This window comes from Artibeus jamaicensis, unplaced genomic scaffold (assembly GCF_021234435.1).
Source record: "Artibeus jamaicensis isolate MK-2021 breed Jamaican fruit bat unplaced genomic scaffold, CSHL_Jam_final scaffold_916, whole genome shotgun sequence".
Classification (NCBI taxonomy): domain Eukaryota; kingdom Metazoa; phylum Chordata; class Mammalia; order Chiroptera; family Phyllostomidae; genus Artibeus; species Artibeus jamaicensis.
The window spans coordinates 51,903,338-51,916,040 of NW_026522059.1; the positions used below are offsets into that span (position 1 = coordinate 51,903,338).

Genomic DNA, 12,703 nt, shown 5'->3' on the forward strand with positions numbered 1-12,703 from the left:
TAATATTATAATTTGTATTCATTTCAGGTGTATAGCATAGCAATTAGACAATTACAAAGTGGTCCCCCTGATATTTCAAGTACCCACATGGTACCGTACATACAAGTAGTTATTACAATCTTATTGATAATATTCCTTATGCTGTAAAATCCCTGTACCAATGTGTATACCTTTTAATCCCTTCATCTTTTTCACCCAGCCTCCCATTTCCGCCCCCTCTGGCAACCATCAGTCCGTTCTCTGTGTCTATGAGTCTCATAGTCTTGGGCAACTTAGTAATGTTCCCGAGGACCAGTTTCCTCATCAGTTTAATTGGACATGTTGATATTTGCTCTATAAATTGTGGACTTCATTAGATGAAGCATATAAAACATCATTAATTAAGTCTAACAATACAGACAGTTATTAGCCAATTAAATGTGATTACTTTGGAATTATCTGCTGAGTAATGCAAAGGCAGAGCAGGGTAATATTCCCAGACTACAATAAAATGGGCATAATGTATAGAGACAGAGAACATTAATTTTATGAATATTAATAAATTAATTATGTATCATAAATTAATTTTAAAACCTTTTCTCATGAGACAAAACGAAGAATCATTCACCCCTTCTTTTCAATCAGGACATTGGTTCAAGTAGAAGTATTTTAGTTTTGTGCCTTAGTGCTCCTTTCATGGGATAGTGACACTAGTTTCTATATAGGAGCCTGAACAAGATCACAGCAGAACTCAATGTCAATTTTTATTTCCTACCATACAGTAAAGGTACATCACTGAACGAACTTGTTGCTTTGATGTAAGAACTATTAATTGTTCGAATTGCTAGAATAAATGTTCTCTAATAAAAATTCGATCCTATAATTCTGATTTTAAATCTTTCTTTGGTATTCTAAAGTCTGCTTACGGAAATTAGATCTCTTTACCATGGCTCTTTATAAAATGACTTGCTCTCCCACTCACCTGGGCTTTTTACCTCTTATCTTCTCACCAGTTTTTCTTTTTCTCTTTTGTATTTTAATTACCTTACACTGCTTGGATTCGTCTCATCACCATGACTGTCCACATAATGTATCTGTTACCTGCAATGCCTTTCCTCCAACTTGCCCAGCTCACCTGTACCCGGCACTTCCCCCAGGAAATCAGAGTGTATAACCCTCCACATTGTTTCCACAGGACCCCATCTGTCTGTACCACAGTCATAACACCTACCACTCACTTTATAGTCCCCCCCAGGCTGAACTTACATGGAAGTCAAGAAGTGGGCCTGGCATAAATAATACCCTTGTATTAATCTTCTGTTTTGTGAATGTATGATTCTTACTCATTGTTCTCTTCTCATTTCCAATGGAACTGGTACTGTTCTTCTGACATGCTGGGTGATAGAAATGAAGACACTACTCATTGATGTAAAATCCCAATCAGTGCAAGATACATGTATTCTGCAAAGAGTAAGCTAAGAAGCTGGCTGAGCAGATTTGCATCTTGTGATCCAATTCACAGGATGCACCATTTGCACATGTCGTACAAATAAATTTGATGACCGGAAGCAAGCTATAGTGTGAATTGACTGCCTTGTGCTACCCCTGTTACAATAAAGGTCCATTCAAGTATCTTGCTCTCCTCTCGGGACCTGGGCTTCCCTTCAGCTGTTGTTGCTTTATTATGTGAATTATATGGGTTTTGCCACATTGAGTATGAATGGCATCCAGTCCTAAAGATGTGTAAATCGGAGCACAAAACAGAAATTTTTAAAATTAAATGTAATGGGAAACACTGGTTAGTAACATTATATAGATTTCACAAGTACAGCTTTATAATAGGACATCTGTATACTGTATTGTGTGTTCACTCTGTCATCTTTACCCTCTTCATCCTCCCCGAAGTCCCCTTTCCTCTGGTAACCACCATTCTGTCATTTGTATCTACAAGCTTGTTTTGTTTGTTTATTTGTTGCTTTTTTGTTTATATCCCACACATAAGCCACATTATACACTTCTTGATCCTTCTGCCTGACTTATTTCATAGTTTGAAATTAAATTAAAATGACTGATATTAAGTGAGAAAAATGCATAAGTAAAGCAGGTGCTATCAAGAATCAATCATTATTTTTTAAAATTTGAGTCCAATGGACTTGTAAAATATACAGCTATGACCCTAGCAATTTTTGAATCAGGAGGGTGAGGCCTGCATCTTATTGTTCACTAGACCCAGACGTATTTCCTGCCAGATGCAGCAAAGGTGCATCTTACACTACAGGCACCCATCTTTTCTATAGGTATGTGCTCAATCAAAGGCTGTGACCACTTTGTCAATGAGGAAGAAGCCCTGTCTACTTGTGATGGGAGGACAAGCCAAGCAGACGGGTTAGCAGAAAAAAGGCACATCAGAGATGCCCAAGGGCTCAGGGGTATTTGACCAGCAGAGGTCCTCTGGGCAGTGCTTTCCACGGGATGGTGAGAATGACATTTGTATAGTAGTCTGAGGAAGATCACAGCAAAACTCGTTATCAACTTTTATTTCCTACCATACACCAATGTACAGCACTGAACACAGTTTTGTTGCTTTGATGTAAGAAATATTAATTGTTTGAAGAAACAGTATACAAACAAACTACTTGAAATTAAAAATATGCATACACCATTGCCCTTTTGTTGTTTACAAAAGACCCAATTTACAGTGTTAATTAATAGAGCTGAAAGAAAAAAAAACTCAGTGCACATTACAAAACACATCAAGTACAAAGGAGGCAAATAAATATAAATGTACTTCACAAAACGTACTGCTCAAACTATGCAAACACAAATAAATTAACCCGAAGTCATAGTAAATTATAGTAATAAATACAGAGGTTGGTAAGAGATTTCTTTTAAATTAAATTAAATATATAACAAACATTTAGCAAATGTTAAAATATTTAGCAAATTAAACTTTGTAGTAAGTGAACTCATTTGTATGCATCTATTAAGTACTGTATAGCAAAATGTCTGCAAAAACATAACTTTAATAGGAAGTTTGGTCTGGTGTCCCATTGATAATAGACAGTACATATGGTAGCTCTTTTCCTTTTAAAACTGATTTTTAAATAAACACCATTCCTACCTAAGAACAGACATCTCATTTTCACTAAACTAAGATTCAAGAGTTCAAATGAACCCTGAACCCAAGATAAGCCCCACTTAATACGTGACAATGACTACAGTGGCATGGAAGTGGAATTACTGTTGATATTACTTTTAATTTGTGCAGGTAACAGTAATAACAGTGGAATAAATATATCAAGCCTGTGAGTGCCATCAAATTCGATCTACATATCCATGAGGCTAATAAAAAATAAACACTTTTGTTATAGAACAGAAAATTAAGCTCACACTAAGTTCAAGTGTCCATTTACACGGAGGCACATTGCACACGAGGTGTGTGTGCACACCAAAAAGGCAGTTTAGCTGGTTGTCTATACCTTTTCTTAAAAAAAATAAATATAAAAAAACTTTTGAAACAATGCTTAACTACTTTACAGTCCCTGAAATAGACATTGCCTTTACTATAGCAACTACTAAACTCTGATCCATCCAGAAATTCAAGATTTTGGGCTCAATTTTATGAGTGTGTGAGTGTACATACATGAGTGCGTGTGCCTGCATGTTGAGTGTATACACTTTGTAGCACTTGTAGTCTGAAAGATTTTAATCAAATAGAAAGTTTTACTGTTGCCTAAAGATGATAAGGCAATGTCACCAGTGTTCAAAGTAATTACTCAGATCAGAGTAACATTTTTTCATGTGTTACTATATTTTCCATTCCTTTCCAGTCAACCAAGTAAGATAAATGCTATTTCAGGGGATATGGTATCTACAAAATTTCCATTTGGATGTGTTTTTGTTTGCTAAGTACAAATCTACATTAATATTGTCACTTGGATATTGTACCAACATATGGCAGGAAAGCCTGGCTGGTCACATCAAGTCTTATTTCTCATCTTGGGGTAAGAGTTGCCAACTATCTGATATGACTTGAAAAACAGACAAGTCTGCATCACTAAAAATGTTTATGCTTCTTTAAAACATTTCAAATAAATAATTCATGTTAACCATAACCATACAGCCAAGTCAAATACTTTGCTGATTGCTATATTTAATTATCACGAACAAGTTCTGAACAGACTTTTGCAGTACCTGTGCTTCTGTGAGAGTGCATGGGCCACTAGTGGGCGCCATTTATCTTCTTTTTCCTTCCATGCACCTCACCTTACCACAAGCCCACTTATAAATACAAAGCCAGTGAAAGGGGTGGAGGATGGGGGAGGGGGACTGTGCAATAAAAATCAAACTGGAGCATAGTCCAGTCCTTAGACAAGGATTTCCTTCATACTATTTTTCTCATTTAAACCCAGCAAGATATGTGATTTGAGAATAGATTTCTATTTAAATTCTATTGGAAAATTAACAAACACTTGTAAAAATATGGCAGACTTCAAAATGCAGTTAAAAGATAAAAAACTCTTTGATTAGAAATAAATAAAATATAAAATGTCACATTAATTTACATATAATTTACAAATAAAAATTCAAAAGAGTGCAATGAAGAAAAAAGAAAAACATGAAAATAAATAAAATATAATATTTGACAGCATTGCTTTTAATTCAAAGTGTCTATCATAGTTTTTCTTTCCTTTTTATGACAGCTGGGGGGAAAATTAGTGCAATGTTGCAATTGTAAATGCAGTATGGCAACCTGCATGCCTTAGCAGCCCAGGAGCCCCTAGCAGATTCACCGGTCTTAAAACTGCTGTTGGCGATTTCTGTTGCCCGGCGGTGCTGTGGTCCTACACGTGGATGCCCTTCACTGCCTGTTTGATACTTTCTAGCAGAGCTTTGCATTCCGGGGAATAGTCCTGTTCCAGATTGCTGTACATGTCTGTGAGTGTATTTACATATGCTTCAAAATTCTGCTCACTGATAGGCCCCTAAATGAAGACAAAACACATTGAACCAATCACAGGGATTCAGGCTGAGGCAAAAGGAGGACCAAACCACATGAAAGCATGCCAGTGACACCAGAGTCTGGGAAGGAAGGTAAGGATGCATGTGGCTGCTGGAGTTTGGGGAGATGAACAGAGACCAAGTGTGTGTTAAGAGATTCATCTGCTTATTCTTTACTCAGCTGATGGGATCAATGTCAATGTCCAGTGTTCTGCGGTCAGTTTGTAGCACAGGAGGTAGCTGTCTGGCAGCTGAGTAGGACCCTTCAAAGCTGCCCTACTTTTCCGTTTCAATTGCATGTGCTCAGCATAAAACAGACCTCCGGTTTGTTAAGTCAGTGAGTCTGGGGGGTGGAGGAGGCTTTTTTGTACCAGATGCTTGTTTTGACAGCACTGGGTTAGATTACGGAATCTGAGATTTGAGCAAGCTGCTCACCGCCCAATTGTCTGGTGGAAAATGTTCCCCTTTTATTCTCAGCCACTTCACTGTGCACTTTCTCCTTGAGGCACCACTGTAATATACTTTACTTCTCCACCTGTCTTTCCAGGTAGTATGTGAGGTCCACAAAGTCAGGGTCTGCTCATCCCTTATTTCATGTGTGTATATTTTGGAATCTCCTCTGCCTAATGTGGTGCTTCAGAAAGAGCAGACACTTGCTATGTACAAATTGCATGCTGTATGAAAGGAAAGAAATGACATGAAGCATTGCAACCCAACCATTCCTTGGTGCCCCCATTTCCCCATATTTAAAAACATATGACGTGTGCCTTACTTACTTCACAAGATGATTAGAAGAAAGGACTTTTAAAAGGTTGAAACACTTTAGATATAAAGGATATTATTATTGTTGTTGCTATTTAGAAGATAAGCTTTCTAAATTTGAAGATTATTTTGTTGTACTCAGCAAAGTACTGATCTAAATTACTAGTGTTGTCTAACTGCGGATTTCTGTTCCTTTTTCTGCCTTAGTGGTGTCAGATGTTTCTTGGAGTCACATATCAGGACTAGGACCCAGGTGGCAGAGTGAACAAAGGCCACACTGTAACTCCGGCCCACCTGACTCAGGCTACTTTGGAACCTTCATCAAATTATGTAGATTCTCTGAGCCTTTATCTCTTCAACCTTGGAGTAAAAATGTCTTTGGTGTTTTTGTGAAACTTTAGTGTCATCAGCCCTAAAAGCCATCAGTGCCATCAGCACTAGAGTACCTTATATGGTAATTACACAAAGTACAAGTTATCTTGTATGGCAATGATTATTTTAGTGGCATTGGTAAAGAAAAATATATTAACAAATATAAATTTGAAGTATGAGTTAGACAAACCTTAATAAATAATATTATAATAATGTTCAGTAATTACCTCAATACTGGCCACAAGATAACCATTTATTTTCTGTTGTGTTTTATATTATTACATTATTGATTTTTTATTGCCAAGAGATACATTTGGAATTGGTTAAGACAAGGGCTCCATGCTGGGAATCTGGGTAAATCAAGAAACTTGCTGTTTTCAGGAAACTAATCCTATATCTTCATTAAATTGCTGCTTCCTTAAAACATTCTATAAATTCTATAAAACATTCATTTTATAGAATTCACTTTATAGAATTTGCAGCATTAGAAAACTTGTCCTAAAAATGTACACAGTGAGGAAATTAAAAGCATTCAACAATGCAGCCCCTCTTTTGAGTGTTTATTATATTTATGAACATGGAAAGGAAATGAATTTTCTAGAAATTTTAAATAGTTGCCATACTTCAAATGTGTGTTTGCATTTTAGAAAGAAGAATGCCTTACTCACTTTTGTGCTTTTCATTTTACATGAAATGGACTTCAGTATGTTCTTCACACTTAGTATAAAGAAAACACTGAGGTAAATTTTTTCTTTGGTTCTTAAATGGGGTGGATGATGCAAATGGCTGGGTTTCAGATTTTGTAAGCCATGTAAACTTTCTATTTGGGAAAACAACTTTAGCCAGGGGTTTTGGCCTCCAACTTTAATTACATTAAAAAACAATTTTCAAATAAACCTTCATCTTTAAATGACTTCTATAGTATCAAAAATCCTGGGCCTTCATGTAATTTAAATGTATGTATCTATAATGTTCCTACTAAACAAGGTTATGGTTACTGCATGAAGGAGGTTATTGCAGGCCATGCATGATGAAGCATGATACCTTGGTGACTGCTGACAGGTCCCCTCAGAGCTCGGCACTTCTGTCTCACAGCCCTGCTGGTGCCTGCACATTAGCACTGCAAGCACAGCGTGGAGCGGTTCCTTCCTGGCCTTGGACTTACCATCTGTGGGAGCTGGATGTCAGCAAGGCTTGAAATTAGAGCTTGGCTTAGACCTGCCAGCTCCTTTAGCAGACTTTCATTATTCTGTTCTATAAGTTTGTTCTCCGCCTCTATTGTCTTTAAATTGCTCTCCATAGATGTGATCTGAAAAGGAAATACATTGAGAATATAAGAAGTAGAGTTTGGAAGGAGTACAAAGATTTCTCTCTGGAGGAAAGGCATCAGCTGAACCTAAATGCCAAGGAATGTGCATCTGGCAACTTCTCTTCACAAACAGCAGCTCTAATGTTGGGACTCACATTCCCAAATTTTTATCTTTAGCCCAGACTTCTGCAAATTGCAGATTCCACCACCTCTCCACATGGTTATACAATGGATATCTCAAGCTCAGTGTTTCCCAAACGTGCTCCATATACAGTCCCCTCTTTCCCAGCTGGCAGCAACTAGAATGTCTCTCAGGCCTTCAAGGTATTCCTATTCCTCTCTTTCTCCCATAATTCAAATCCACTGGGATCGTCTTTCAAAATTTTCACAATGGGTGACTGTCCCCACCTGCACTGCTGTCCCCATGGCCTAGCCACCAGAGTGACTGCCTTCTCATGGGGGCAGTGAGTGTAGCTTTGCCCCCAGCAATCTATTCTTTTGGTCCATCTTTAACACAGCTACTTATGCAAGTCTCTTAAAATGCAGGTGAGATGTAGGTCAAATATAATCATGTTAATCTTTGGCTCAAATCCCCAAAACGTTCTGAGCTTATTCAGAATAAAAACCAAGGACCTTAAAATGGCCAAGGACACTCATGTGATACCCCTGGGACTCATCTCCTTTGATTCCCCAGATCACTCACCCGCAGCCACACTCATTCTGCTAGTTCTCAAAACTCTGGGCTTTCTCAAGATGTAGGATTCTTGGATTTGCTGTTTTTTACTCTTTGAAACACTCTTCCTCCATACTTGTTTGGCAAACACTCTCAATTCCTGAAGTCTTCGCCAAAATGTTTCCTTCTTTCTGAGGCCTAGTTTGTTTTATATTAAAATCTGGTTGCCTCTCTCCACCCTTTTCTCTTATGCAATTTATCATTTATGACTTTTTTGACATTGTCTGCTTCTCCCTTCTAGGCTTTAAGCTCCATGAGGGCAGAGGCCTTTGCTGTCTTTGCTATGGTTCTTCAGAGGAGTTTGCATGGTGTGTAACCTGAGCTCCTTTTGTAGACTCCAATCATTGTTAATGGGAGATCATGACCTTGGTAACGCTGGGTAAGGAGACCAGAGGTGGGTTTCAGATTAACTAAAACCTACTGTCTTAAATTGCTGTGAATGGCTTCTGAGAGTTGGTAATCCCTTTGCTCTAAACATCCTACATTTCAGGAGAGGAGAGAAGGGAAAAAGATACTGCACTTGTTGCAATAGAGTCATTATTAGTGTACAGAAAAAGTCCTGGACTAAACTTTTAATTTCCACTTGGATAAATTTAGTCAGAGATGGTGCAGACATTACAAAGGAGAATACTGAGTTAAGAAATTGCTTGCATTTTTGGTAAAAAAAGCTGTTCATGATAATCTCCAGAAAGATCTGCTTCTAACAAAAACTGATACAGTCAAAAGTGTTGTAGAAAATCTGAATGTAAAATGTTGCTCTGTTTTACTTGAATTTTAAATGAAATGAAGTAATCATGTCTTCTCACAACAGTTTTTCTAAAGCGCTACGTGCTCTGCAGGACTCCAGTTACAGGATGACCTGTTATATTTCCTGATAAAGGCTTTGATGCACCCAGAGCAGAAACATGAGAACCTTTGACTTTATGGATGGTCCATGTGACCCACCTATACATGTATTACAATAATTGTGTAATCCAGACATGCTTAGTATACTTATGACAAGATATCAGTGTATTTTATCACAAGGTTTAACAGTTTAATGTTTTGCCTCCATTAAAGATTATAACTACCATGAAGTTACCTTTTTTATTTGTCTTTTTTTTACCTGTGTCTGAAGTTTCATCATATCTGCTTCAATTTTAAGGTTGGATTCATTCAATTCCTTTATTTCTTCATCCAAATGCCTGATTTCTTCATCACTCTCTATACCTACAAAGAATCAGACTATCTTAGTTCAAACCGAAAATATAAGACTGTGACAAATCTCAATCACTTTTTATATTGCGTTTACGGTTTGTGGAGTAGAAATTAGACTTTAGTTTGAAATGTTGAATTTTTATCCAAATCCATGTTCAAGAGTCTAAAAAGGTAGGTAAAAGGAGTTGCAGGATTTAAATCCCTTGTAAGAAAAAAGGGAGTATAAAAAGTACCACCATTTAGTATTCCTCCATTATGTTCCGGGTGTGTTGCTGGACATGTTTGTATTTGTAAACGTTTTCTCATTTAAACTTTACTGCACCCTAGAGTCATGTTCCACTGTACCTTTTCCACATGTGAAGACACTGAGACTTAGGCCTAATGGGGTCATGCTAATCTTGGATAGAGGTCATATAACCTGCTCAGGTCCAAATAAGAGGCAGAGCTGGGACTGAATTTCAAAATGCATGCATTCTCTCATATGCAATGCTGCAAACACTGTTAAGATATAAGTTATGCTGGTTAATTATACACTTCTTAATGTATAATTAAGTGGGACTTAATGAGTGGGACTTTATAAACCATTGTAAAGGTAAAGTTGTCTGCTGGTAGTTGGGCTAGAGTCCAGGGACATACAATTTAAATTCTCTACAAGGACTTGGATAAAGAGGAACAAGTGTAATCTAGAAGGAACATGAGCTTTGGAGTTTTAATGCTGGCCTTGACTCTTGTTTTTGAACTTGGGAAACTTTGTGCTTCCATTTCCTTGTCTGTACACACAATCTATGTTGTGGGAATTAATGCAATAAAATATAGAGTTCTGAATACAGAATAAGCTCTCAAAGATCAAGAGTTACTTTTCCATCACTATTTTATAGAAGGAATATGAGTATATTTTTAAAGTTTTTTTTTAAAAGGTGGGAAAGTCAGTTGATATTAAGGATGCCAGAAGAATTATTTAAGGTAATCTCAACAGTCCATAGTGATTAATCTAAACCCAACATACAATAATTACGAGGGATAAATATAAAGTTTCACTTTAGATTTAATAAGATTGATGTCACGAGGAGATTAGGGAGACTTGACATTTATTTGAAAGAGATCTAGGCTCTAATACTTTCCTGAGGTCACTGCTTGGGAACAGTTTGTTATCTATGCAGGTGAACTTCACATACTTTGTGACCCGGCAATTTCAGTTGTAGGTACATACTGGAGACAAACAGTTGCAAATGTACAATAGGAGGCATGAACAAAATATACATTGCATACTGTTCACAAAAGTAAAACCTGAAAGCAAGCCTCCTAAAAACAAGGGTTATTAGGATAACTCTTCTTAATAAGGTGTCAAGAGAAAAAAAGTAAGCCTTGAAAACTCACATATGGCATGATAAAACAGGTGGCTGTTTTGTTAGGTACTTACTTCTTTATTATAAATAACTAAAACTAACTACCTAAATAAAATTGGGCCATGTATGAACCAATGAAGAGATTTCTAATACTAGGCTCTGAAAATCAATAAAGAAAAAAGCAAACTCACAACAAAAACCTAGGAATTTTAGTACCTAGATCAACTTGTGTATGAGTCAACAGTATGACACAGTTATGGGGAAAAGATTAAAAAGTTACCCATGACCTTAATAATGGCACTCCCTGGGACATGGGGATTTTTCTGCACTGACCTGTGGTGTTTGGACAACTGCACTGAATTCTCAACACCACATTTTATTGGCTGATATGCTGCTGATAGAGAAATCTTTTTCTAGACACCAGGGATTAAGACATTTGTTTTCAACAACTTCAGGTAGCATAGATTTTTCAATTAAGCAAGTATTTTGAGTGCTATTAGCACTTAATATTTTTCTGATTTGAGTAAAGGAAAGCTTCTATTGCTATATTTATTTCTGACATTACTGTTTTTTTTCCTCCTTTATGCTTCTTTGGAGTCAGCTTCCTTTTCAAGAAAAGTCATTTTCATACATAATATGTGGTGAGGCAGACAATAAGCAAGGAGATGCATAAAATATAAGGAGCTCTAAAGGAAACAAACAGGTCACATTACTCCCTGTTTATGAAGAGCCTCACTGGAGAAGCATCATTTAATCTGAGCCTTAACTGATTTGAAAGATGCAGGCATATGAAAAGCTAGTAGGTGAGATGGACATTCCAGGTGGAAGAAGCAGAAAGTACCAAGGTCTGCAGTGGGAGGGAGATATTCCTGGGACTTTTGTAAGAAGGCCCTCAGGAGTGAAGGTACAGTAAGAGGACCGCCCAAGGAGCTTGGGATTATTTTAAGTGCTATAAGAGCCTGTGAAGAATTTTAAGGAAGGAGTGATGTGAGCTGGCTGACTTTTTGAAAGCATAGCTCAGATTTTTGAGCGGAGGGTGGATTGAAGGGGATACAGAGTAGAAGCCAGAAGACTGCTTAGGAGATTATTGCTGGGGTCCTGGCTGGATCTAATGACCTCCTTGCCCCATGGCAGTGGAAGGAGGAGTAACAGAAGTGGACTCAAGATAAAACTTGTAGGTAGAATTAGTAACACTCATGATGTGTTCAAGGAAGGAAATGAGAGAATGGAAGAATCAAGGATGAGTACCTGTTTCTGTTGGGGAGCTAGTGATGTTTCGATGACGAGGTATACTCCAGGAGCAGCAACTCACCGCAGGAAAGTGAAGGGTTCAATTTTTGCTAAGTATGGGTGCTTGCGAGAGGACTTTTAGGTGAGAATCTGGATTCTTGGTATTGAGTTCTAGTTGGGATTATGTTCCCCTTATGTTCAATGTTACTTAAGACATTCAAGTCTCTTAATCAAATGCAGGAATTTGGAAGATGTTTAATAATCTTCCTATAGGTTACTGTCAGTTTGTTCTTGATTTCAACGTCTCTTGTTCTATTTTGCTTGCTTGTTTGTTTTGTTCATTAGGTTCCACTTATAAGTGAGATCATATGGTATTTGTCTTTCACCTCCTGGTTTATTTCACTTAGCATAATGCTCTGGACAAAACCAGAGGGGGGTAGGATCAAGGGTGGGAAGTGGGAATGGCTGAATTGGAGGGGAGTGGTGGGGAGAAAGTGGAGACAACCGTACTTGAACAATAAAAATGTGAAAAAATAAATAATAATACAAGAATAAAAAACATCTCCCTATGGGGAAGGACCTCATAAAAGGAACACAATGATGGAATCCTATACATAATAGACACTCCTTAAATTCTCATGAAATTAACAAATGAGTAAACTATGTTGTTATTGTTTCTGGGATTTGGGGAAATATTTTAGTTATAGGAGACAGCCAATGTTTTTATAATTTTTTTCCATGAGTACATTACCTTATCTATTTCCCTTGAGATAC

The 12,703-nt window shown here is 37.3% G+C and overlaps 1 protein-coding gene across 1 annotated transcript in view; it reads right to left on the minus strand.

The window, feature by feature from the left end:
- Nucleotides 1-4,613: 4,613 nt before the first annotated feature.
- LOC119039362 (suppression of tumorigenicity 18 protein) overlaps nt 4,614-12,703 on the minus strand; it is a 127,435-nt gene continuing 119,345 nt past the window's right edge. The window contains exons 20-22 of the mRNA XM_037132081.2: nt 9,262-9,365; nt 7,280-7,423; nt 4,614-4,964 (exon numbers count right to left, since the gene is read on the minus strand). Of these exons, the coding sequence (XP_036987976.2) occupies nt 4,824-4,964; nt 7,280-7,423; nt 9,262-9,365 (389 nt within the window). The 3' untranslated portion in view covers nt 4,614-4,823. The remainder of the gene's footprint in view (nt 4,965-7,279; nt 7,424-9,261; nt 9,366-12,703) is intronic.